This window comes from Gopherus evgoodei, chromosome 15 (genome assembly GCF_007399415.2).
Source record: "Gopherus evgoodei ecotype Sinaloan lineage chromosome 15, rGopEvg1_v1.p, whole genome shotgun sequence".
NCBI classification, from domain to species: domain Eukaryota; kingdom Metazoa; phylum Chordata; order Testudines; family Testudinidae; genus Gopherus; species Gopherus evgoodei.
The window spans coordinates 658,535-685,806 of NC_044336.1; the positions used below are offsets into that span (position 1 = coordinate 658,535).

The 27,272-nt window shown below is 46.8% G+C and overlaps 2 protein-coding genes across 12 annotated transcripts in view; one reads left to right on the forward strand and one right to left on the reverse strand.

Annotated features, from left to right (window-relative positions):
- The window catches only part of LOC115635670 (zinc finger protein 436-like), a 340,481-nt gene that overhangs the window by 168,511 nt on the left and 144,698 nt on the right, over positions 1-27,272 (reverse strand). The gene's annotated exons all lie outside the window — the stretch shown is intronic.
- Positions 16,662-27,272, forward strand: part of LOC115635694 (zinc finger protein 501-like) — a 44,940-nt gene continuing 34,329 nt past the window's right edge. For 3 of the 11 annotated variants that reach the window (XM_030534830.1, XM_030534837.1, XM_030534829.1), the window contains exon 1: positions 16,676-17,091. Coding sequence is in view for 6 of the 11 variants with exons in the window: in XM_030534838.1 (XP_030390698.1) it covers positions 20,347-21,363 (1,017 nt within the window). In the remaining 5 variants the exon portion in view is untranslated. Of the gene's footprint in view, positions 17,092-18,052; positions 18,179-19,767; positions 20,184-20,274; positions 21,660-27,272 lie in introns of those variants that run through there. The other 8 variants (XM_030534838.1, XM_030534839.1, XM_030534842.1 and 5 more) reach the window with 8 other exon arrangements.

Below are 27,272 nucleotides of genomic sequence, written 5' to 3' on the forward strand. Positions count from 1 at the left end.
CATTGGATTCATAGAATGGAATTTATAGTGAGAAGATATATATACATACAGAGAACATAAAAAGGTGGGAGTTGCCCAACCAACTCTAAGAGGCTAATTAATTAAGATGTGTTATTGTCAGCAGGAGGGGGAAAAAAAGCCCATTTAAGGCAGTTTGACAAGAAGGTGTGAGGATACTTAACATGGGGAAATAGGTTCAATGTGTGTAATGGCTCAGCCATTTCCAGTCTCTATTTAAGCCTAAATTGATTGTATCTAGTTTGCATGTTAATTCAAGTTCAGCAGTTTCTAGTTGGAGTCTGTTTTTGAAGCTTTTCTGTTGCAAACTTACCACTTAAATCTGTTACTGAATAGCCAGAGAGGTTGAAGTGTTCTACTGGTTTTTGAATGTTATGATTCCTGATGTCAGAGTTGTGTCCATTTATTCTTTTGTGTAGAGACTATCTGGTTTGGCCACTGTACATGGCAAAGGAGCATTGCTGGCACATGATGGCATCTATCACATTGGTAGATGTGCAGGTGAACGAGCCCCTGATGGCATGGCTGATGTGATTCGGTCCTATTATGGTGTCACTTGAATAGATATGTGGACAGAGTTGGCATCGGGCTTTGTTGCAAGGATAGGTTCCTGGGTTAGTGTTTTTGTTATGTGGTGTGTAATTGCTGGTGAGTATTTGCTTCAGGTTGAGGGGCTATCTGTAAGCAAGAACAGGCCTGTCTCCCAAGATCTGTGAGAGTGAGGGATCATCTTTCAGGATAGGTTGTAGATCTTTGGTGCACTGGAGAAGTTTTAGTTGGGAGCTGAAGGTAACGGCTAGTGGCTTTCTGTTATTTTCTATGTTGGGCCTGTCTTGTAGTAGGTGACTTCTGGGTACTCTTCTGGCTCTGTCAATCTGTTTTTTCACTTCAGCAGGTGGGTAGTGTAGTTTTAAGAATGCTTGATAGAGATCTTATAGGTGTTTGTCTTTGTCCAAGGGATTGGAGCAAATGCGGTTGTATCTTAGAGCTTGGCTATAGACAATGGATCGTGTGGTGTGTCCTGGATGGAAGCTGGAGGCATGCAGGTAAGAATAGCAGTCAGTAGATTTCCGGTATAAGATGGTGTTTATGTGACCATCGCTTATTAGCACAGTAGTGTCCAGGAAATGGACTGCTTGTGTGGATTAGTCTAGGCTGAGGTTGATGGTGGGATGGAAATTGTTGAAATCATGGTGGAATTCCTCAAGGGCTTGTTTTCCATGGGTCCAGATGATGAAGATGTCATCAATGTAGCGCAAGTAGAGTAGGGACATTAGGGGATGAGAGCTAAGGAAGCATTGTTCTAAGTCAGCCATAAAAATGTTGGCATACTGTGGGGCCATGCGGATACCCATAGCAGTGCCACTGACTTGAAGGTATATATTGTCCCCAAATGTGAAATAGTTGTGGGTGAGGACAAAGTCACAAAGTTCAGCCACCAGGTTTGGAATGTAACTAGTTCACAAAACGGGGGGGGGGGGAGTGTTGGGGAAATTCAGCAGGGGTGTAGGGAAATCACTGCCTCTCACTGTGCAAAGGGCTCAGACAGTGTCTGCCTCTAGCCAGGCTGGATTTTGGTGTCTGCTAAAAATGCTCAGCCCAGCTCAGCCCTAACATCCTTTACCTTCCCCAGGAACAAACCCATCAGAGTCTGCATCACCTGTGGGAGGAGAGGGGTGCTCCTGCAGGAGAGCTCTTCACAGTCTGAGTGTTGAGACAGAAGCTGTTAGCTTTTCCCTTATCAATGGCTGCTGTTTAACACCCCAAGCTCTATGGTGAATCATCTTGTGTTTTTCCTTTCTTTCCCAGTGGGGATGATTGTGGAGAAAGATGACTATTTAGAGTTAGGAATAGTACAGAGGAGAAGGTTGGGGGGAGGCCTTGACATGAGGTGAAATAGCACCCCCAATGGGTATAAAGTGACCCTAGGGGAAGGATACGCAGGGGAGTTATTACAGCCAATCGTGAGACTGGGAGGGTTGGTTCTCTCTTCCCTACTGTTTTTGTCGGGAGTGTTTGCAAACATCTTTGCCAGGTGCTCTTAGCTGCCTGAGGGAATGCCTAGAGGATCTGATTACTATACATTGGCTAGAGATTGGCTTGAATCCTAGGAAGCCTCATCTCCTCCTAGGTTTCATGAACATAGACTGTAACCCCACCCAGTCACCTTTAATGGCAGTTCACTGGGCCTCTGACAAGCTCAAGGTCTTGTCTTCATTACACTTTTGTACCTGATTGTACCTATCCTGATTTGTAAGTGACCTGACTTACAAAAGTTTGTGTTGACACTGGTCCCCCAAGCACTTGATCCAAGCTACAGATGTGTATTTTACCCTGCACTAATCCCCAGGAGCACTATTCCAAAACAGAGTACTGGTAACTCTTCTGGAATGAAATAATCACACCCACATCGAAAGCTACTGCAGAATAGCTATGCCAATGATGCTTGCTCCACACAGACAACCATAAGAACTCCAACAGGAACATCTCCCTTCATTGTCCTTGGGCCATGCTGCCCGGACTGGCAGTACCAGGTTTACAATGGCACCTGTGGTTCCATGGAGACAGGGCCCATGCTCAGAAGGGGCCCCGGCCTGCTCTGCTTGCACTGCTTCCTGAGATCCTGCCAGCCCGCTGGCTTCCCCCCACCACCACCACTTGCTCCTCTAGGTCTGCCTGTCTGCCTGCCAGCCAGCCAAGAGCTCCTCTCTGCCCCCTTGCCTCACCCACGGGCTTCTCTTTGCCTCCTGGCCAGACCCCAGTGCACCTCTGACTCCGGACAGTCTCTGCTTCTCACCACTTGTGGGGCCCCACCTGTCTCCCCAGAGCTGAGCTGACTGGGACTGGTGCATAAGCCTGGCCAATCTCAGCCAGTTGCAGGGGGGACAGTGTAGGGAGCTTGACTGGGTCCCTCCAGGCCAGTGGGCCCTAAGGGATCCCAGCTGGGGCAGGCCCTGGCCTGGTTGATTGCACCACTCCTGAGGGGCCAGAGCAATTTCCCAGGCCGGGACCAACCCCGGCTGCACTGCCAGCTCAGCTCAGCAGATACAGCTGCCTTTTAGCAGGGCCAGTGAGTGTGGCCAAGAGGCAGAGCATGGGGGAGTGGGTCTCTGGAGGTGTGTGCTGGGCTGTGAAGGGGCAGGGAGGAGCCGTGTGTTGGGGCACTTTGAATGGGGGTTCTGTGGGGGGTGCTGTGCATTTGTGTCAGAGTATGGGGAGGGTCGCTGGGCATAGCAGGTCCAGGCAGGCTCTGGCCATAGGGAATTGAAGGGGTGTTCCGTGGGGGGTGAGGTGTGTGTGTGTGTGTGTGGTGCAGCATGGGCCCACCCCTTAGGGGAAGGGGCATGTTGGCAGCACAGGGCCAGGCAGGCCCTTGTGCATCTGGCAACTCCTGTTGTGTAAATAGTGCCTTCACACTGGGCTGGGCAGAGCATGGCTGCCCCTGCCATGCCATGCCATGCCATGTCCCTGGACGGCCCCTCGCTCCAGGGACCAACCCCCACCCTGCCCGCACCAAGCTCCATTGCCCCCCATGGGGGCCCACAAATATGTTTTGGTGCCAGTCCCACAAAAGTTTAATCCAGTCCTGGGGACTGGGCCCATTGCCTTCCAGGGCAGGGTGGTCTATTTCCCCCCACTGGAAACCCCCTTATGTTCTCACACTGACACCCATCTACACTTCATGTGGTGGCACTCACACTGCAAATGTACCACAGTTCATGAATGTGGCACCCAGGGCAGCTGTAGATGGTGGCACAGGGATACTTGGGAGTTAATGGTTAAATGGATGTAGCTACCCCTTGCATACATTTCCCTCTGCAGCCTGCAGCAAGGCCCATGGCACTGGGGAAGGGTCAGCACTGCTCGGGGCACCCTGCTCAGGAACAGCTTGAATCAGGGATCAATCTCCTTCATGCTGCAGTGACATGTGCAGTCCAAGTACTTCCCATGCCAAGATGCAGGGTAGGGCCCATAGGTCCTAGTGCTGGTGCTTGCTGCATGGGGATTTTCAGCAGGAATCTCACTTGCTCTCACTCTAGTTTGGTTTCTGGACTCAGAAGAGCTCAAGAACATGCAGCTAATGGGGGCAAGCCCACTAACACTGATGCCTGTTGGCAATGGATTGGGACCTTGGTGACTCCACACCCTAGAGGGAGAGTCAATCCCTGGAAATTTTCCATAGTGGGAGAGAGAAAACATGACCGGGGTGAGAGCTAATGGCCCCACTGGTGTAGGAACAATAATAACTGCACAGCCCCTGAATAAGAAGAAAATTGGAATTGGGGCAGGAAGTAGCTGGAGAGACTGAAGCCCTGAGCCAGGGATGTGAATCATGGGTAGTTCTCTGAAAACATCTGCTCAATGTGCAGCAGCAGTCAAAAAAGCTAACAATATTAGGAACCATTAGGAAAGGCATAGATGATAAGACAGAAAATATCATAACATCAGTATATAAATCCATGGTATACCTACATCTTGAATACTTCATGCAGATCTGGTCACCCCTCCTCAAAAAAAGATATATTAGAATTGGGAGACATATGGAGAAGGGCAACAAAAATGATTAGGGGTATGGAACAACTTCCATATGAGGACAGAGAGAAAAAAAGACTGTTCAGTTTAGAAAAGAGATGACTAAGGAGAGATATATTAAAGGTCTATAAAATCATGAATGGTTGGAGAAAGTGAATAGGGAAATGTTATTTACCCTTCCCACAACACAAGAACCAGGGGTCACCCAATGAAATTAATACATGGTAAGCTTTAAAACAAACAAAAGGAAGTATTTCTTCACCCGATGCACAGTCAACCTGCAGAACTCATTGCCAGGATATGTTGTGAAGGCCAAAAGTATAACGGGACTCAAAAAAGAACTAGTTAAGTTCATGGAAGATAAGTCCATCAATGGCTATTAGCCAAGATGGGCAGGAATGCAATCCCATGTTCTGGGTGTCCCTAAACCTCTGACTACCAGAAGCTGAGACTGAACGAGAGGGATGGATCACTCAATAATTGCCCTGTTCTGTTCATTCCATCCTGACAGTGTCCAGTGCCAGATGGACCATTGATCTGACCCAATATGGCTTTTTTATGTTCTTAATCCATGTTCTGCCAGCCGTGCAGGAGACAGACATGTTGGGAGGGGAAGGAACTGTTCCCTGAAGGGGACATATGCCTGGAGACTAAGGCCCCACTGCCCTCTTGGGCTTCCGTGAGGGAAGGGTCTAACACAGGGATCCTGACTTGAAGGTACAGAAAAGGCCATCCTAGCCCTTAGGTGCCTGGGGGGGGGATGACACACCTTAATTCCCACCCCCCACCCCAAGCCACTGAAGGAGCTGGCCTGCATGAGAAGGATGCTAGGGCCCCCCAAAAGGTGAGACAGCTGGAGTGTGCTGGCCAAGGTTCCCCAGGGGGCACTTCTAGGTGGGTTAGACAAAATCCCTCCTGGGGTTTGAGCTACTGCACATCCCTCCCAATCCCACCATGCCGTGGGACCCTGCTGAGGACAAACTCTGCACTCACCCTGCACAGAGCCAGTCAAAGATCTGGAGAAGGTGGGGCAATGTGGTTCCCAGCCACTGGGAGTTCCAGCCCCACATTACTAGTGCCCCAGAGCTCTAATCCCCATTGCCACCACCACCCCAGAACACCACTTCTCCCATTGCCACCCCCTTCCAGGATCCCCTGCTACCCCCGGACCGACTCAATGCAAAATGAGCCAATAAATCACTCATGGGAAGATGATGATAATGGCAGATTCCCTGCACCAGCTCAGACTCTGATTGTCCCTCAGTGGATATGACTCTGGATTTGGACACAGCAAATCCCTGGCTCATCCTGTCTGAAGATTAGAAAATCAAGAGATTCAGAGACACATGGCAGAACCTGCCTGACAATCCTGAGACATCTGACGATGGCTGCATCATGCTGGGTGTCACAGTGCCTAAAGTAGGCCACAGCCGAGAGTGCCAAACTTAGGGCAGACTGATAAAATAGGGCAGATATACCCCAAAACTGGTGGCTATTTCTATAATTAGATTTACCAAACCAGTAAAAAAGCAAGCTTTTGTGTCACAAATCAGCCAACACACAGTCCCCCTTAGGCAATCTAGGACTTCTCACCATTCAGACATCTGGACTTTATGATGAGAGGTTACTGAAAACCCAATTCACCTTACGTGAGGTTCTACCAATCCCAAAGGATCAGACACTTACCCCCATGTTAATATTCTCAGTGTGACAAAGTGGGGATTTTCCCTTGTTATGTTGTATGTAAACCTATGTGAGTCTTACTGTTTTGCATGAATGCTTTGTGTGTCTCAGCTTCCCTGTGTATTGCACCAATGTCTAGGTGGTGGGAATAAGGGTATGTAACTTTTGCGTGGGCTGCTCCAGCTCCCTGCAGCGATGCTATGGCTGCCATTTGTAATCTGAGACCCAGGATGGGGGTGCAACCAGGTGACTCTTGGCCTGGGAAGTGAGACAAAGGCTGGAGGACAAGCAACAGACAAGGCAGGGGCCAGGTAGCTGGAAGCAAGTCAGTCTGGGCTGGCTTGGGGTTCAGGGGGAGGGCCAGAGCTCCCCTCCCCCCAAGATGGACTTGGCTGAAAGTCACTGATTTCTGTGCTAACAAGTTCTGTCCTATGCTGCGTTCCTGTCATCTAATAAACCTTATGTTTTACTGGCTGTCTGAATCACATATGACAGCAAAGTTTGGGTGCAGGGCGCTATGGCTTCCCCAGGAGCCCAACCCAGGCGGACTCACTGTGGGAAGTGCACAATGTGGAAGGGGATGCTGAATGCTCCAAGGTCAGACTCAGGAAGGTTGAAGCTGTGTAAGCTTCTTGCCCTGGAGACAGTATGCTCGGAGAGAGGAGGCATGCTTCCCAGAGTCCTGACTGGCTTCATATGAAGTGGTTCCAGCGCATTGCCCCAGTGACTCTGACACTCAGATCTTATACAAATATCATGCTGTCAGTCAATCCTTAGTAAACTAAGTAAAGATTTTATTAGTAAAAGGAAAGAAGAGAGTTCTTGCATGTTTAAGGACTCAGATACATACGAGTGATTATCAGTGTTCATAGATCAGGATAGCAGTGATGTTGTATTTCCTGGCTTGTAAAAAGTGACTCTGGTTTTACCCAAGCAGGTTGAGGATCATTCAGTTCCTTGTTCAAAGCTTCCTCAGATATCACAATCCAGAGATAAGAAGCAGAAATAAAGACAAAGCAGTGATGTCACAGTTTGCAATTTATAGCTCAGCTCACGTGCTTGGAAAGTTATTGGCTAACATGGAGTCCAGGGTCACATGAGCACAGAAAGTTACTGGTAAAAGATGGAATTTTACGTCACATTCCTCATCACAGGTCCTTACATGACCCATCAACTTATGATAGCTAATTTGAATGTAAAATTGTCTGGGGGCATCACCCTGGAACAAAACACGTTTGAGATAGAAATACATAGCCAATATTCATAACTTCAGATACAAACATGATACATTCATATAAACAAGGTTATCATACTTAGCAGGTTACAACTTTTCCATTGATACTTTACATGACATACTTTGTAGCAGATTTAGTGCAACTTCCTAACAGTGGTGATATATTAGTGATTGAAACAATGGTGATACAGCAGTGAGGATACATTAGTATATATCTGGTTATCATCCCTTCTATACTGTGTTACACTGGGCATCAGGCATTACTGGGAGGTGGAGATGGGAGACAAGATTGAGTGGGGCTTGTGGGTTTGCTGGGACTGCCCCAAAGCAGGCAGTCATAACATCACCGGAGACTAGGTATGGCATTGTGTGGCTGAGGAATGGGTACAAGGCTCTCACCTCCTACTGACCCCTCACTGTAAGCCTGAGGCCCAGACGGGTGAGCATTTTCCTGGACTACAAGGTGGGCGAGGTCTCATTGTGCAATGGGGCTGATGGGTCCCATCTCTTCTTGATTTCCTGAAATTCCATGAAAACCCCAACCACCTTTAAAGGGTATCTAATGACCTTCCTCACCCCCCCAGTGGGCGTCAGCTCCAATCTAGCCCTAGGTTGGTGGTTTGAGGGAGGGATAGAGAGACTTTTCCCCTCGAGTGTGCTGACTCTACACCAGATTGATGGGGCTGGCAGACTCAGGGTCACAGACAATGGGATACAGGACCCTGAAGGGGCTGAGGATGGTTTCTGTCTGGGAAGTAGGAATTATGGGACCAAACCTGTGGCCTTTGCTCATACATGGAGTCCTGCTGGGCAGTGACCGACCCCAAGCATCTCTTAGAGACCATTTTACTCCCTGTCACAGGGTGAGTTGCTGCTGCAAGGGAGAAGGTGCAGGGAGGCAGTGAAGGCCCACAGGGCTGGGATGGAATCAGAGCAGAGCAGGGAGATGGGCAGGTTCAGCCACCCCAGCAGAAATCAGTCTGGTTGTTGAAGTCCCATCAGTGATCTCCATTATAATGGAATAATGGCCTGGTCTCAATGGAGTCACTGATGGAATACCTCCATGCCCCCACATGGTGGAGTCCACGTATGCCTCCCTTCTCCATGTCTGGTACTGGGACCAAAGAGACCTGGGTTCTTTTTGTACCTTTTCACCTTCCTTCCCTGTGCAGCTCACAGACAACTGCTCCTGGTGCTGGAGGTTTAAGCCTCTTTAAGTGTAAGTGACCACATTGAGCTAAATGCCAGCTGGGGCAGCTCCCCTGAGACTGGAGGTTTGGGGTGATTCCCCTGAAGTCTCCATAGTGGTGCCACGGTTTGTGCAGATCCATGTGCAACATTTCTGGCCAACTTTGGAGCAGAACAGGTTTCAAAAGACAGCACAGGAATAGAGGGGCTCTCTCACCCCTTCCCCTGGGCCTCAACCTATTTCCCCTTTGTTAATTTCTCTCCCTTCCTCCTGCTGCATTTGCCCCTGAATTCTTTGTTACTAAATTAGATCCAGAAATAATAGAAACCCACAGAACATGGCCATATTAAATCCCAGCCCCTGGGCTAGTTCTTCCTGATGCATCTCAACCTGGCCCATCTCCTCGTGCCCAAAGCCTCCTGCCCCGCTAGGTCTCTGGCCATTCCACTGCCTTGATGGTAGAGTGACCATACATCCCTGTTTTCCAGGGACAGTCCCCAGATGTGGCACTGTGTCCCCACACAACTATATCCCTGGAAAGTCCCCAGATTCATGAAATTTATCCCCAAATACCTTTACTTTTAATTTCTCATGTTGGTTAATATGCCTACTTCATAAATGCTTTAGAAAGAACCATCCAGAATGCTTCTATTATTAATAATAATAATTATTATTACTATTAGCTATAACAGATGGTACAGCACTATTGCAGTTGCCATAGCTGTGATGCTGACTGAATGGTGTATGACATAGAACACATGTGAGATTCAAGATTTGGTGTAAAGTGAAAATGGCATTGTCAAAAAAGCATAAATTCTGCTTTAATAACCAGCTTCAAAAGGATTTTCAGTGTTTACAACCAACCGGAAAAGAAACATCTATATTATGTTCAATATGACAGTCAGTATTTTCCATTTCAGGTAGAGGCAGCAAATCTATAAAAGAACATGCAGGTACCACTAAACATAAAGCTGCTCTTACAGCATGTGCTAGTTCAAGTTCTGTTACCAATTTTTTTTTCACAAAGTTGAGCCAACACAGATTGAGTATGACCTTGCTTTGCAAGAAGGAATATATGCATATCATTAGATATAATCACAGTTACAGGTCAATGGACTGTACTTCAAATTTAAATAAAAAAATTCAGCAACCCCAAATTCTCATATGCATGGACAAAGGGTGAAGCAATAGTTACTTGCAAACATTTTTGCTCCATGGGCAAATGATGATCTAACTGACAACCTGAAAGATATTGATGAATCGAATCACTGACATGTAAAATTGCGTCCTGCCTTGGTTCACTATTTCAAGGCTCATGAAGGCAGTTCACGTGTGCAAACTAAATTTGTGGATTTTGTTGAACTTAAAGGAAAAGTCAGAATTTACTGCAGTTGAGATAATAAATGTTATGAATAAGTATGGAATCAAAAATAAGGTTGTGGCCTCAGCAGATAATACAAATACAAACTTTAGTGGCCTATACAGACATGGAAGAGAAAATCTGTACACCAAAGTAAAGACAAGCTCAACAAGGGACATGATAGTCCTTGGATGCCCTGCTTACATAGTGCATAACTGTGGGTATGTCTGCACTGCAAAATTAGGTTGAATTTATAGAAATCAATTTTTTATAAAGCGATTTTATACAGTCAATTGTGTGTCCCCCCACTAAGCGCATTAAGTTGGCGGAGTGCGTCCACAGTACCGAGGCTAACATCAACTTCCAGAGCGTTGCACTGTGGGTAGCTGTGGATAGCTATCCCACAGTTCCCACAGTCTCTGCCACCCATTGGAATTATGGGTTGAGCTCCCAATGCCTGATGGAGCAAAAACATTGTCGTGAGTAGTTTCAGGTACATGTTGTCAGTTGCCCTTTCCTCCATGAGAGCAACAGCAGACAATCGTTTTGCGCCTTTTTTCTGCGCAGACACCATACCATGGCAAGTGTGCAGCCTGCTCGGTTCAGCCGCCACTGTTGTGTTCTGAGTGCTGCTGGCAGCGGACCATGAAGTAGGGGTGCAACCATCATCACGCTTCCGCGGCCACTCTTCTCTCCTGCCCTGGCAGCAGACGGTACAAAAGGGCTGCAAACCATCGTCATCGAATGACCGAACGACTGCTTCCACTGCCACTCTGCTCTCCTGAAGATGCCATACAATGGCAAACATGGAGCCTGCTCAGATCACTATGGCAGTTATGAGCACTGTAAACACCTTGCACATTATCCTGCAGACAGTATATGCAGCACCAGAACCTGCAAAAGCGGGCAAGGAGGCGACAGCAGCACAGTGATGAGAGTGATGAGGACATGGACACAGACTTCTCTCAAAGCACAAGCCCTGGCAATTTGGACATCATGGTGGTAATGGGGCAGGTTAATGCCGTGGAATGCTGATTCTGGGCCCAGGAAACAAGCATAGACTGGTGGGACCACATAGTGTTAAAGGTCTGGGATGATTCCCAGGGGCTGGGAAACTTTCGCATGCATAAGGGCACTTTCATAGAACTTTGTGACTTACTTTTCCCTGCTCTAAGTCGCAAGAATACCAAGATGAGAGCCGCCCTCACAGTTCACAAGCGAGTGGCGATAGCCCTCTGGAAACTTGCAACGCCAGACAGCTACCAATCAGTCGGGAATCAATTTGGAGTGAGCAAATCTACTGTGGGGACTGCTGTGATCCCAGTAGCCAACACAATCAGTGAGCTGCTGCTATCAAGGGTAGTGACTCTGGGAAATGTGCAGGTCATAGTGGATGACTTTGCTGAAACGGGATTCCCTAACTGTGGTGGGGCGATAGATGGAACCCATATCCCTATCTTGGCACCGGGGCACCAGGGCAGCCAGTACATAAACCTAAAGGGGTACTTTTCAATGGTGCTGCAAGCACTGGCGGATCACAATGGATGTTTCACCAACATCAATGTGGGATGGCCAGAAAAGGTACATGACATTCGCATCTTCAGGAACTCTGGTCTGTCTGAATGGCTGCAGCAAAGGACTTACTTTCCAGACCAGAAAATAACAGTTGGGGATGTTGAAATGCCTATAGTTATCCTTGGGGACCCAGCCTATCCCTTAATGCCCTGGCTCATTAAACCATACACAGGCACCCTGGACAGTAGTCCAGAGCTGTTCAGCTATAGGCTGAGCAAGTGCAGAATGGTGGTAGAATGTGAATTTGGAAATTTAAAAGCGTGTTGGCGCAGTTTACTGACTCAGTTAGACCTCAGCAAAACCAATATTCCCATCGTTATTACTGCTTGCTGTGTGCTCCACAATATCTGTGAGAGTAAGGGGGAGATGTTTATGGCGGGGTGGGAGGTTGAGGTAAATCGCCTGGCTGCTGATTACACGCAGCCTGACACTAGGGTGGTTAAAAGAGTACAGCAGGGCGCGCGGCACATCAGAGAAGCTTTGAAAACCAGTTTCATGACTGGCCAGACTACAGTGTGAAAGTTTTGTTTGTTTCTCCTTGATGAAAACCCGTCCCCTTGGTTCACTCTACTTCCCTGTAAGCCAACCACCCTCCCATTCCTCCTTCAATCACTGCTTGCAAAGGCAATAAAGTCATTGTTGTTTCAAATTCATGCATTATTTATTAATTAGTCACAGAAATAGGGGGATAACTGCAAAGATAGCCAGGGAGGGGTGGTGGAGAAAGGAAGCACCTGGTTGGGTGGTAGAGGATGGGAGGAGAGAAGGACAAGGCCATACTGCACTTCAAAACTTATTGAATGCCAGTCTTCTGTTGCTTGGGCAGTCCTCTGAGGTGGAATGGTTGGGTGCTTGGAGCGCCCCCCGAGTTCTTGGATGTCTGAGTGAGGAGGCTATGGAAGTGGGGGAGGAGGGCGGTTGGTTACACAGGGGCTGCAGCAATGGTCTGTGCTCCTGCTGCCTTTCCTGCACCTCAACCATATGCCAGAGCATATCAATTTGATCCTCCAGTAGCCTCAGCATTGCATCCTGCCTCCTCTCATCACGCTGCCACCACTGCTCCTCTTGCTCCAGCCATCTATCCTCTCACGTATCCCTCCTGTCCTTGCGTTCATTTTGTGCTTTCCTGGACTCTGACATTGTCTGCCTCCACACATTCTGCTGGGCTCTTTCAGTGCGGGAGGACTGCCTGAGCTCAGAGAACATTTCATCATGAGTGCATTTTTTCACTTTCTTATCTGCACTAGCCTCTGGGACGGAGATAATAGGGGGAGTGTTGAAACATTTGCAGCTGTGGAAGGAAAAAATAGGAGAGTTGAGTTGACCATTTAAAATGGGTTGGCCATTTAAAAGGAGGGGCTGTGGTTTTCGGGTTAATGTGCAGCACAAACCCAACTAACCCCCCCCCCACCCAAATCTCTGGGATGATCGTTTCACTCCTCCCCCCACTGCATGGCTAACAGCGGGGATGATTTCTTTTCAGCCACAGGCACACAGCCCAGCAGGAAGGGCCACCTCTGAATGTCCCCTGAATAAAATTCCCCTATTTCAACCAGGTGACTATGAATAATCCTTTCCTGAGGATAACACAGAGAGATAAAGAACGGATGTTGCTTGACTGCATTCCAGTAGCTTTACTGGCTGTGAATACATCCCAAGTCTTCAGGGCAAATTAATCATTAAACGCACTTGCTTTTAAATCATGTATTATATTTACAAAGGTACACTCACCAGAGGTGCCTTCTCTGCCTTCAAGGTCCAGAAGCCCAGGTTGGGAGGGTAATGTCTCTAGGCTGATAAACAGTTTCTGGATGTCCGGGAGAACAGTTTCTCCGCTTGCCTGCTGTGTGCTATCTTCAACCTCCTCAACATCATCATCTTCCTCCCCAAAATCCTCCTCCCTGTTGCAGGAGTCCATGTACAGGGGTGGGGTAGTTGTAGGCAGGGCCGGTGCAACCATTTAGGTGATCTAGGTGGTTGCTTAGGGCACTGGGATTTGGGGGGCACCATTTTCTTCAGCAGCGACCGCGGCGGCTGGAGGGAGCTGGGGCAGGTGAGCGCGGGGAGGGCTGCCTGCAACAAGTAAGGGGGGGCGGCATGCAGGGGAACTCCCCACCCCAGCTCACCCCTGCCCCACCTCCTCCCCGAGCACGCCGTGGCTGCTTCACTTCTCCTGCCTCCCAGGCTTGCGGCGCCTAAGCTGATTGGCGCCACAAGCCTGGGAGGCCGGAGAAGTAAAGCAGCTCACCCCTGCCCCACCTCCTCCCCAAGCACGCTGTGGCTGCTTCACTTCTCCCACCTCCTAGGCTTGCGGCACCAATCAGCTTAGGTGCCACAAGCCTGGGAGGCAGGAGAAGTGAAGCAGCCATGGCGTGCTCAGGGTGCTTGTGCTCGGGGTGCTTATGCTCGTGGCGGAGCAGGGATGAGCTGGGGCGGGGGGCACCTCAGGGCGGAGGTGGGGAGCTGCCACGGGGTGGGGGCGCCTCAGGGGGCGGGGGGACGCAAGGTGGAAGTTTCGCTTAGGGCGCAAAGCATCCTTGCACCGGCCCTGGTTGTAGGGGCACCCCCTAGAATTGCATGCAGCTCATGATAGAAGCAGCATGTCTGGGGGTCTGACCCAGAGCGGCCATTTGTCTCTTTCATTTTTTGGCAGGCTTGCCTGAGCTCCTTATGTTTCACGCAGCATTGCTGCAGATCCCTGTTATAGCCTCTGTCCTTCATGCCCTTGGAGATTTTTTCAAATATTTTGGCATTTCGTCTTTTGGAATGGAGTTCTGCTAGCATGGATTCATCTCCCCATACAGCGATCAGATCCAGTACCTCCTGTTCAGTCCATGCTGGAGCACTTTTGCAATTCTGGGACTCCATGGTCACCTGTGCTGATCAACTTGCCACGCTGACCAAATAGAAAATAAAATTCAAAAGTTCCCGGGACTTTTCCTGTCTACCTGGCCAGTGCATCTGAGTTGAGAGTGCTGTCCAGAGCGGTCACAGTGGAGCACTCCCAGAGGCCAGTACCATCGCATTGCGCCTATACTACCCCTAAATTCAACCCGGGCCTGGTGATGTTAATTTCAGCGCTAATCCCCTTGTCGGGGAGGAGTGCAGAAATCGATTTTAAGACCCCTTTAAATCGACCAAAATGGCTTCATCGTGTGGACAGGTGCAGGGTTAAATCGATCTAACACTGCTAAATTTGACCTAAACTTGTAGTGTAGACCAGGGCTGTGCCTGAACTGCAAGGAATATAATTGCAGTAAATGCTGAGAGCATTCTAATTAAGATTTTGGCTATTTTCATATATTCACTGTTCGCGTGGAAAGACTGAACATTTTTTGTCAGTACATGAGACAAGAATATCAGAATATCCTGGGATTCAGTAATGTCAGATGGCTGTAGATTTCACCTGCTTTAAAGAGGATCCTTTGATATTATGAGTCATTTTTCTTGTCAAAGGAAAAGTGACCATTAGTTCTTCACAAAATATTTAAAGATCCATGGACTGAACTCAGGCTTGCTTTTATCCATGCAAACATGACACTTTTTCATGACACAATCAAATCACTTGAGGGAGATGATCGTTATGCAGTAAAGTCAGAGAATATCTTAAACAATCTCAAAAAGAAGCTGATTATAAGGTGTAAAGAAAACTTTGTGCCAGTTTTAAGAGAAAACTACTTAGAGACCTAGAAGAAGTGGGGATTGTGACACATCAGTGCTATCTTAATGTGTCAAGAGCTTTCTTCAATACAGCCATAAAATACATATGTACATGGGGAAAACATACAGATGATTTGAGTGATTTGAAGTGTCTGTTTTTAAAGAAAGCTCCTTTATAATCCAAGATTGAAAAAGCAGTTGAGTTACTGCAGAGGAAATACCCCAATGTGACAATTAACAAGTATGAACTGTTTGATGAAAACAACAAGGTGTCCAATGGCACCTTAAAGACTAACAGATCTATTTGGGCAAAAGCTTTCATGGGTAAAAGACCCCACTTCTTCAGATGCATTCATCAAAAAGCGTGGGGGGGTTTATCCATGAAAGCTTATGCCCAAATAAATCTGTTAGTCTTTAAGGTGCCATCGGACACCTTGTTGTTTTTGTGGATACAGACTAACACAGCTACCGCTCTGATGTTTGATGAAGTAACTCTGTTAAATGAGTTTGTGACAGGGAAACTATGTGAATGCAATGACACAACTACAATTATCATAGTGTGTGGCAGATGGGATGAAGTAATCAAACATTGTAAGGAATCCTCAGTACCACATGCAAATATAAAAAAAGACTGGCAGAACTGAGCCTGTGCCTGCCTGGCAGTAATGCTTCAGTCACAATGATATTTTCTGTCATGAGTGACCTGTGGACAGGACAAAAATCCAGATACAAGGTTGAAACTGTGAAAGCCATTCTCAAGTTACTGTAAAAACAAACTTCACTTTGACCTGCAAGTTAATCTCTAGGTGGACTCCACTAGCAGAAGCAACAAGTTGTCATGCCAGTTTTCTTGCAACATAGAGATAACACAGCATTCATTGATAAGCCTGTCAAAAATAAATGACATAGGCATGGGTGCAAAGAAAGATAATCTTAAAATAGACCATTTAGACAGTGGGTATGGAAAACTGATGTTGTTTATAACCAGTGTTTGAATGCACTTCTTTAGTGTGACATCACATCCAAACTGATTACATGCATATTTGTTTTGTATTTGTAGTGTAAATGTGCAACTGCTAAAATATAAGATGCTAAATTAATTTGCCTCTCTATGCTCTGCAACTTACATTTTCAGTCTTGGCTTCTTTGCTGTGCTCCCACCTCTTTGTGTGTCCCTGGATTTGGTTTACAAAATGTGGTGGTCACCTTACCACATTCTGAAACTTGGGGATAGGCAAGACAAATCAGACCACTGAAAGCAGGGTGGCCAGATGTCCCAATTTTTTAGAGGCAGTCCCAATTTTGGGGGCTTTTTCTTATATAGGCACCTATTATCCACCACCCCTTGTCCCGATTTTTTACACTTACTATCTGGTCACCCTAACTGAAAGGGTACAGTAGTCTGAAAAGGCTGAGAGCAATTGCTCTAGGGCCATCTCTACCTCTGATTCATTCAATCCGGAGATGTCTCCTTGTTCAGGAAGCAGAGAAGGGTTCTTTCTGGATCCCTTTGAGGGGCGGACGACACAGGGAGGAGGTTTCCTCAGATTCTACCACAAGAGGGCTCTGGCTATTGCATGGAGAGGAGGCTACCCCTATGTCTGTCTGCTAAGGATACTGGGGTTGGACTTCCTGGGTCAGACTCTGCTGCTGCCGCCTCCATTGTGAGCCAGGAGCCCGCGCTGATCAGCTGCCGCTAGCCGGAGGGGTGTGTGCGGGGAGAGCCCTTCCCTAGCGCCCCTCTGTGCCCAGCCGGGGGCGACTTTCTCCGGCGGCTGGACCAGCCCGTGGGGCAGCCCCGGGCTCTGCCGACACCAGCCCCTGAGCCGGAGCCTGCAGGTGATGGGAGAGACCCAGGGGAAGGGCTGGGGCCGGGCAGGAAAGTGGCTCTGCAACAAGGGCCCCTCCTGGCCCCAGCTCTGCTCCCGGACGGGGTTCTGCGAGTCCTAGAGCTGCTGCCCTCCCTGACACCCCCCCCCCAACAATCTCTGCCCCCCTGAGCCCCTGGAGGCGTCGAGCCAGCTCCGGGAGAGCGAACACCCCGGGCCGGGACAAGGACCGAGCCTCCCGGGCAGAGGGGAGGGGAGAGAGGGAAGAAGGGAGAGAACAAAATGTCAGGAGGGATCAATACTCCCATTCAGGGCAAGATTTTCAAAAGTGCTCAGCTGCCAACACCTCCCCATAGAGAATAACAGAGAATGCCCCCATGGAGAACAATGAAGAGTGCCCCCTCCCCATGGAGAATAGTGAGAGTTGCTGAGGGCTGAGCTCTTGAAAATCTTACAGAGAACTGAACAAAGGATAGACAGTCTGAGGCTGTGGCTTTGCTGCCAACATAGGGGATGTTTTTACAGTGGGAGATAGCTAACACCGTTTTGTTTTCCTGCTGTAAAATCTTAGTGGAGAAATTACTCTAATTTTAATTTTTTAATGTAGCTAAGCAAGGACATACCCAGGAGTGGAGAGGGGGTATAGTGTTGAACCCAGTAAAAATCTGGCTGTGCCCTGTCTCCACTGGCATTTTACCAAGAATTGGCTGTCATTTGTTATCTTGTAAAAAAACTGAAACAAAACCCCTCTTCTGGCAGTAGATACAGCATACCAAAGGCAGGGGGGAGGTTCCCAGCTCCCAGACCTGCCTAGATCCCTTTCCTGCAGCATCCCTGGGCAGATTCATTTTCATGGGAACAGGGCAAGGAGCAGAGAGAGAGAAGGCCAGCTCCTGACAATGCCAAGGAGTATCCCCCAAAGCTGCTCCTTTGATTCTGCTTTTTATGATGATGATTATTGTTCTTTTCAGGCACACAAAAGTAGCCTGGGCTTTTTGCAGAAAGAAGTGTATGCATATAGTCCACAGCAAATTCATATATTCTACAGCCAGAAGGGACCATTTTGATCATCTAGGCTGATCTCTTTCAACACACAGGTCAGAGAATTTCACCTAATGTTTCCTGCATCAAACCCAATAACCTGTGGCTGAGCTAGAGCAGATCTTTTAGTTAGACATCTGATCTTAGCTGAAAGACTCCAAGTGATGGAGAATTCACCACATCCATCCAATGAGCTGTTCCAAGGGTTAATTATCCTCAGTGTTAAAAATTTCCACCGTTTCCTGAGTTTGTCTAACTCCAGCTTCTAGCCATTGGATCTTGTTCTGTCTTTATTTGCTAAATGAAAGATTCTTACTCTATCAAAAATGTCTTCCTTTGTAGATACTTAAAGACAGTGATCACATTGCTGCTTAACCTTCTTTTGGATGTGTTAAATAGATTGAGTTTCTGAAGTCAGGTTTTCCAGGCCTCAAATCATTCTCATCTGAATTCTCCAGTTTCCCAATATTCTTTTTAAAAGTGTGGATACCAGAATCAGATACAGAATTCCTCTAATGGTTTCACCAATGTTTTATATAGACAATAGGCCACCTCCCTACTCTATATTCCCCTGCTCATATGTCCAAGGATCATATTGGATCTCTTAGCCACAGCATCACACTGGGAGCTTATGTTTATCTGGGTTCCACCATGACCCCAAAGTCCTTTTCAGAGTTACTGCTTTCCAGGGTACAGTCCCTCATTCTGTAAGCATGACCTACATTTGTTCTTAGATGTAGAACCTTACCTTTGACTGTATTAAAACAAGTGTGTTTCAGATGAGCTCATCTTATCAAGAGCTCCCATTTGCTCTACAATACTGACCTATCATTATCATTTTTACTAGTCTAATAATTTTTGAGTCATACTTTAGCAGCAATGACTTTATAAGGACTTCCTTTATCACCCAACTTGTAATCTCGTCAAAAATATCAAGTTTGTTTGACAAGATCTGTTTTCCATAAAACCACGTTGTTACCATCTTTTAATTTTTTACTGAGTGGGTCCTGTATTTATTCCATTATTCCATTCTGTTACCAACAGGGCTGTCATTACCCAGGTCAACCCATTTGCCCAATCTTGCAGACATTTTTGTATGTAAATTTCTCATGAAAATAATAACATCAATCCTATAAGTTAAGTTTTTCACCTGCTTAATTGAATGCAGAATTGGGTCCAATGTTCAGACCTGACACAAATGAGGGTCATTTCAGAAGCAATGGGGGACAGAAGGAACAAGTGGAACTGTAATGAGTTCAGGGGATGACTCACTAAGCTATGGGTGCATCTTGGTGATGATATTATATCAGTTTATTTTTAATATCTAAGGAATGGATACAATTTTCAAAAGCACCATCGGCATTTAGGAGCCTTTCATTGGGAATTAGGCATCTAACCTGTTTATGCACCCAGGGAGCTTTTCAAAAGCATCTGTTGGCATCTTGAGGCTCCTAAATACCTTTGAAGATCTGGCCCTTAAATGCTTTTGCAAGTTGGAGTTAGGCCCACTGGAAAATCATAGAATCGTAGAAATGTGGGATGGGAGGGACCTTGAGAGATCATCTAGTCCAGTCCCCTGCACTGAGGCAGGACTAAGTATTAAATACACCATCTCTGACAGGTATTTATCTAACCTGTTCTTAAAAACCTCCAATAACAGAGAATCCTCAACCTCCCTAGGTAATTTATTTCAGTGCTTAAAATGTTCCCTTTGGTAAATAGAAGGGCTGATTTTCAGAGGTGCTGAGCACCCACACCTCGTAGCATTATTATTTGTCCTGTGGGAGAGCCTAGAATCCAGTTCTGTTGTGCTGAGCATTGTACAAATAGACAGTTGCTGCTCCTAAGAGCTTATACATTCTAAAGTACAACACGCAAATGCAACAAACTGATGGGAAGCACAAAGAAACAGGCAATTGTGATCAGTGTGATAAAGAGTGGTCATAGCTCACCATTACTAAGATGTTTATAGGGATGATGGCAAAGGAGAGTATTGGAAGACAGACAGTGTAGTGGTTTGCTAGGTCCATGATGTTGTCATGAATTTAGGGCTCATGAAAGGTGAGAGTTTTTTACTGTGGTAAATTCAAAGATATTCTGTCAATAGGTGTTGATTTTCTGTTCCCCTTCTGAGGTTCCCTTTCCCCCACAGCACAGGCAATGACTCATCTATGGATTCTTTCTCTATCCCAGCTGTGAGTGACAAGAAGGAGAACAATCTGAGATGGAGGAACCATACAAGATGTCTCTGACAAGATCCAAAGGCAATGTTTCTGAGAGCCCTGAGCAGGAAAAATCCCCTAGGAGTCCAGGCGAATCAGAAGCACAGCAGCAAAACACTCCAGAGGAAAGTAAATCTGCTCACAGTGGACAAGGTGTGAGGAAGCGCAAAGGCACCATCGTCCGCCGGAGAACATTCATGGGAGAGAGGCCCAACATCTGCATTGAGTGCGGGAAAAGCTTCCTTCAGAGCTCAGACCTTATTAACCATCGGCGAATCCACACGGGGGAGAAACCCTATAAATGCATTGACTGCGGGAAAAGCTTCAGCATCAGCTCAAACCTCATCCGACACCAGAGAACCCACACGGGAGAGAAACCCTATAACTGCCCCGACTGTGGGAAAAACTTCACGGACAAGTCGACCCTGACCCAGCACCAGCGGGTCCATACGGGTGAAAAGCCCTATAAATGCATAGACTGTGGGAAGAGCTTCAGCCGCAGCTCCCACCACAAGAGGCATCTGAGGAGCCCTCCAGGGAAGAGACAGAGCAAATGCACCCACCGGGAAAGTACTGCTGTTGGGAAGGTCAAAGAAACCAAAGCATCAAAGAAGAGAACCTCGACCGTTGAGATCTCCAACACTTGTGCTGAATGCTGGCAAAGCTTCAGCCAGAACTCGGACCTGGTCAAACACATGAGGATCCACACAGGAGAGAAACCCTATGAGTGTCCCGACTGCGGAAAAAGATTCAATGTCAGTTCAAACCTGATCAGACACCAGAGGATCCACACAGGAGAGAAACCGTACACGTGCTCTGACTGCGGGAAAAGCTTCACTGACAAATCCACTCTGACCCAGCACTACCGGATCCACACGGGAGAGAAACCCTATATATGCACTTATTGTGGGAAAAGCTTTAGTCACAGCTCCCACCACAAAAGACATGAAAAAATCCACAAGGGAAGGAACTCGGTGTCCTTCCTGCCATTGTGGCCCTACCCCACTCAAACGTTCTAAAGAACGGGGTGCATACTAAAGAGCCAGAAGGCAGATTGGTGTGAATTATAGAGAGAGAGAAAGTGAGCACTGTGTGACCTGGAGAGTAGGAACTGCTGCATGTCATCAGACTGACAGTCAAACTACTCCAGTCCCATTTCCAAAAGTGGCTATTAATCACATACCTCAAAGGAAGGTGTGAAACTCCTATAAGGGACAATTTTGCAATAACCTGTCCATGGGGGGAAAGTGGCTGCCTGTTCCCAGACTGTTAATTGGTTGGCTTATGTCCTCAATATAAAGATCCCTTAGAAATCTTTATCCTAGCCATGGTAACTGTTTGATATTTTTTATCATTCCCATAGATGTGTCTAATTGCCTTTTTTTTGGAATCCTACTCTTGTTCTCCATAACATCTTGTCGCGGTGAGTTAAACATGCTAGCCATGCATTGTGTAAATAGTATTTCTTGTTGTCAGTTTTAAATTAATACCCATTATTTCACTGGGCATCTCTTTTTTGTTGTACTGTCAGAGAGGGCAAGTGGGGAACCCAATTTGCTGGTACTTTCTCTCTGGTGTTTATACACCTAAGTCATGTGCCCTCTTTTTCATCATCTCTTTAGACTAAATAGTTCCAGTCTTTTCATCCCCTTCTCATACAGAAGTCTCTCCTGCCCTCTAACAATTGTTGTCTCCTGTCTCTGAACCCCATCTAATTCTGCTATATCCTTTTTAAGATGGGATGGCCAGATCTGAATGCAGTACTCCTGGTTTGGGTGTCCCATCAATTTATATAGTGGCATTAGAATATTCAGTATTATTTTCTAACCAAATGTTTATCCATACTGTATTTTTTATCCACTATTGCACATTGTGGAGAGGTTTTCACTGCTGTGTCTAGTATGACTTCTGCATCTCTTCCCTTAGTTGTTGCACTTAATTTAGATCCTAGCAGTGTGTATGAATAGATGATATTGTCCCTTTTAGCAGGCCACATGGTGCGAGCAACTTCCAAGCAGAACTCTCTCTTTGAAGTGAAGAGGGAGATTAAATATATATTAGCAGAGACTTTCAAAGCAGCCTAAGGAGTTTGGATGCCCTGGGTGTGGTTTTCAAAAGCACCTAAGTGATTTGTAATGGTATTTAGGCATTGTTCTGCTCAGCACTGCAACACTTAAGGGTATGTCTACAATACGGGATTATTCTGATTTTACAGAAACCGATTTTTGGAAACAGATTGTATAAAGTCGAGTGCACGTGGCCACACTAAGCACATTAATTTGGCGGTGTGCATCCATGTTCCGAGGCTAGCGTCGACTTCCGGAGCGTTGCACTGTGGGTAGCTATCCCATAGCTATCCCATAGTTCCCGCAGTCTCCCTCACCCATTGGAATTCTGAGTTGAGATCCCAATGCCTGATGGGGCCAAAAATTTGTCATGGGTGGTTATAGATAAATGTCATCAGTCAATCCTCCCTCTGTGAAAGCAATGACAGACAATCATTTCACACCCTTTTCTCTGGATTGCCCAGGCAGATGCCATAGCATGGCAACTATGGAGCCCGTTCAGCCTTTTTTCACTGTCACCGTATGTCTGCTGGATGTTGCTAACAGACGCGGTACTGCAGCACTACACTGCAGCATTCCCTTGCCTTTGCATGTTAGCAAAGACAGTTACCAGCCCTACTGTACCGTCTGCTGCTGTCATGAGTGCTCCTGGCTGGCCTCGGTGAGGTTGGTCGGGAGCGCCTGGACAAAAATGGGAATGACTCCCCAGGTCATTCTCTTTAAGTTTTGTCTAATGGAGAGTCAGTCCTGCCTAGAATATCAGGCAGGCTTACTAAAGAACCAAAGAGGCAAATGGCCGCTCTGGGTCAGAGCCTCAGACATCCCGCAGAAATGATGAGCTGCATGCCATTCTAGGGGGTGCCCTTGCAACAACCCCACCCGTTGCTTCCCTCCTCCCCCACCCCTCTTGGGCTACCGTGGCAGTTATCCCCCCATTTGTTTGATGAAGTAATAAAGAATGCATGAATAAGAAACAACACTGACTTGTAAACAACACTCTGCAAGCAGAGATCAAAGCGGGGAGGGGAGGGCAGCCTCCAGCTGCCATGATATTCCAGGCAAGAGTGACTCTCCATTAAAGGTTAAAGAAGAGAACGACCTGCAGTCATTCCCATTTTTGCCCAGGCACCCCCGGCCGACCTCACCGAGGCCAGCCAGGAGCACTCATAGGACAAGGATGACGGCTATCGGTCCTACTGTACCATCTGCCATCGGGAAGGGAAGGAAGTGGATGCTGCTGTGTAGCGCTGCAGCACTGTGTCTGCCAGCAGAATCCAGTAGACCTATGGCGACATTGAAAAAGGCGAGAGAGGATTTTTTTCCGTTTGCTTTCACGGAGGTGGGGAGACGACATATACCCTGAACCACAGTGTTTTTGACCCTTCAGGCTTTGGGAGCTCAGCCAAGAATTCAAATAGTTTTCAGAGAGTGTGGGAACTGTGGAATAGCTACTGTCATCAGTCGCCCCTCCCTCCGTGAGTGTCCATTTGATTCTTTGGCTTTCTGGTACGCTTGTCTCAACTCCTTAGTTTCACACAGTGCTGTGTTGAGTCCCTGTTGTGGCCTCTATCCATCATGGCCGTGGAGATTTTTTCAAATGTTTTGGCATTTCGTCTATTGGAACAGAGTTCTGCTAGAACAGATTCATCTCCCCATACAGAGATCAGATTCAATATCTCTCGTATGGTCCATGCTGGAGCTCTTTTTTGATTCTTGGACTGCATGGTCACCTGTGCTGATCAGGTCTCCACGCTGGGCAAACAGGAAATGAAATTCAAAAGTTCACAGGGCTTTTCCTGTCTACCTGGCCAGTGCATCTGTGTTCAGGTTGCTGTCCGGAGCGAACACAGTGGTGCACTGTGGGATAGCTCCTGGAGGCTAATACCGTCAAATTGTGGCCACACTAACCCTAATTCGAAATGGCAATACCGATTTGAGCGCTACTCCCCTCATCAGGGAGGAGTACAGATATCGATATTAAGAGCCCTTTATATCGAAATAAAGGGCTTCGTTGTGTGGACGGATGCAGGGTTAATTTGGTTTAATGCTGCTAAATTCGAGATAAACTCGTAGTGTAGACCAGGCTTAAGTCTCATTTTCAAAGTTGATTTAAGCACTTAGGAGCCTAATTCCCACTAAAAGTCAAGAAAAGTTGTTCTACATCACTTAAGGCCAGATTTTCAAAGGTCTTTCAGCACCTAGACATGCAGATAGGTGTCTAGTGGGATTTTCAAAAGAGCCTAAGTGCCTGACTCCATTGAAATAGCCCCTCAAATCAATGGGTGTTAGGCATGTAGGCAATTATGAAAATCCCTTTAGGTGCCTAAATAACTTTAAAAATCTTGCCCTTAGGCACTTTTGAAAATTTTACTCCCAAATTTCCAGAGCTGCGTGTCCAGATCCCTTTGGATGTTTTTGAAAAATCTCAGCTGACCTCTGTCAATCATAAGGTTTTTTCATAGAACCCATTACTGTAGTATTTAAACACTTCCCTGGAAAATGAAATCTGATTTTAAACTGATGGCATGATATGGCTCAAAGTGCATTGTGCTGCATTTACCTGCACTGAATTCCATCTGCTGTCATGTTGTCTAGTTCATCTAACATTGTTAGGTCCCCTCTGAAGTAACTCAGCCTTCTTTATATACAAAGTAATGCTGTATTCTCTGCAAATTTTGCCACCTCAGTTTTCATATTAAACACTGGCCCTAGGCATGGGCATAGTTTGGATGGGGCAGAGGGGGTGTTGCTCCCAAAACTGCAAGTCTCGGGCAAGTGTGGAATTTGCCCCTCCCCCTTCCCCAGCACAGCCTCATTGGCCTGACTGAAGCTCCCCCTCCCCCCGCCCCAATATAAAAGTCAAACTGTGGCCAGATGTTCCAATTTTATCAGGACTGTCCTCATTATTATGAGCTTTGTCTTATGTAGGATCCTATTTACCCCCCCACGTGCCCATTATCACTCCCCCATTATCACTCCCCGTCCTGATTTTTCACACTTGCTATCTGGTCACCTTAACTAGTCCTAATGCAGGACTCTGAAGGCACCCCACTGTTAACCTCTTACCATGTTGAAAAACTGACTGACTATTTATTCTTTTTGTTTTCTGCCTCTTAGCCAGTGTCCAATCCAAAACAGTACATTTTTTGTTCATCCTGTGACTACTTGGCTGCCTTAAGAGCCTCTGCTGAGGGACTTTGTCAAAAGGTTTTTTTGAAAGTCTAAATAAATTAGATAAATGAGAACCAGTTTGTATATTAGTTTTTGTTAATAAATGATCAAAGCATTCCTCTAGATCAGGAAGACATGATTTTTGCTTTGCAGAAGCTGTGCAGGTTAGTTTCAATCATGGGGTGTTTTATGACTCTCTGTCTTTAGAGTTTGGCCTGAAGTGGACAAGTTGCCCCAACCTACCAACTCATGCGTTTGCAGCCCTCGCAGGCCTTCCTGTGTCCTCAAATAAAATATCATGCATGATTAGGGTGACCAGAGAGCAAATGTGAAAAATCGAGACGGGTGGGGGGTAATAGGAGCCTATATAAGAAAAAGACCCAAAAATCGGGACTGTCCCTATAAAATTGGGACATCTGGTCACCCTATGCATGATATGCATGAGTGGGACTTGCACACAGAACACCACTTGGCCTAGGAGAAGGTGCACTTGTGAGCCAGGTGACTAAATTCTATGCTTATTTCTGTTGAAGAGTCATATTATTTCTGTAGTTCACAACCTGACTGACTAAGCTAGGTCTCTACCTGGAAATAGATCCGAGATCCCTACAGTGCCAGATCCAACTTCCATACCTTTACCAGTGATGTTTTCAGAATACATATGCCATATCTATGTACTTGGCTACCCTATCTGTAACCCCAGTTCTGAACACATCTCTCTGCCAAACCCAGGAGCCCTAATTCTTAACATTCCACTGTTGTATCACAAATAGTTGTATAACCCATTGGCAAAGTGAATGTTGCATCTCTCTCTAGGAGGTGTCCACATAGAGGGTAAAGCCTGGATTCACAAAGGAGCAAGGGGACTTGAGCCTGGATGACCCACCTCAAAAACACAGGCTACAGGGTCATTCTCTCACTCTCTATGCCCCCATGACTCTTTATTTATAAACAGTAGAACAAGAGAAATTGAAGGAGCCTCACACCAGAATATCCCATAGCTCAGTGGTTAGCCTTTCCTGAGAGGTAGATGCTGTGACCCAGAGTTCGGCTAGGCTATGCCTAGTGTGAAGAAAGGTGGAGGCAAAACAACACCATGGAGATAACCTTACATTTTAAACTTTATAAAGTCAAAACAATTGAATAGAAAGTAACATCAAATAGTCACTTAGGAAAATGTTAAACTGTAAATCACCATTCACAATAAAAAAAGTTTTTCAACATGCTGTGTAACCCTGGGAGAGAATCAGTTCCTCCTCTCTCTGGCTGCAAAGTCCAGTTTCACCCCAGCTGTCCCACCTTTGCCTCTCTGCAGCTTGTGATGCTCCTTTCATGACTGCCTCTCTTTCCAATGAATGTCAGCTTCTCACCCAGCGGTCCACACCTAGGCACCAAAGTATATTTCCTCTGTCAGTCTCTCAATGGTCAACCTCACTGATCATACGCTCTGTGCCCCTCACCACCAGGCTGTTTGCATACAACCCTTCAAGGGCCAGCTTTCCCCTCCCCAGTAAATGCCATTTTTACCCAAGACATCCTCTTTTCAGCACCTTCTCTGCCTTTTTTCTGGTAGATCCTGAGCCGCCTCCCCACTCGAGCTGCCCTCTTCTTGTCTGCCCCTCTCTCCAGGACATCATTTTATGTTGCTGCACCACATGCTAGTGACAGGGCCATAGTTATTACTTGGGAGA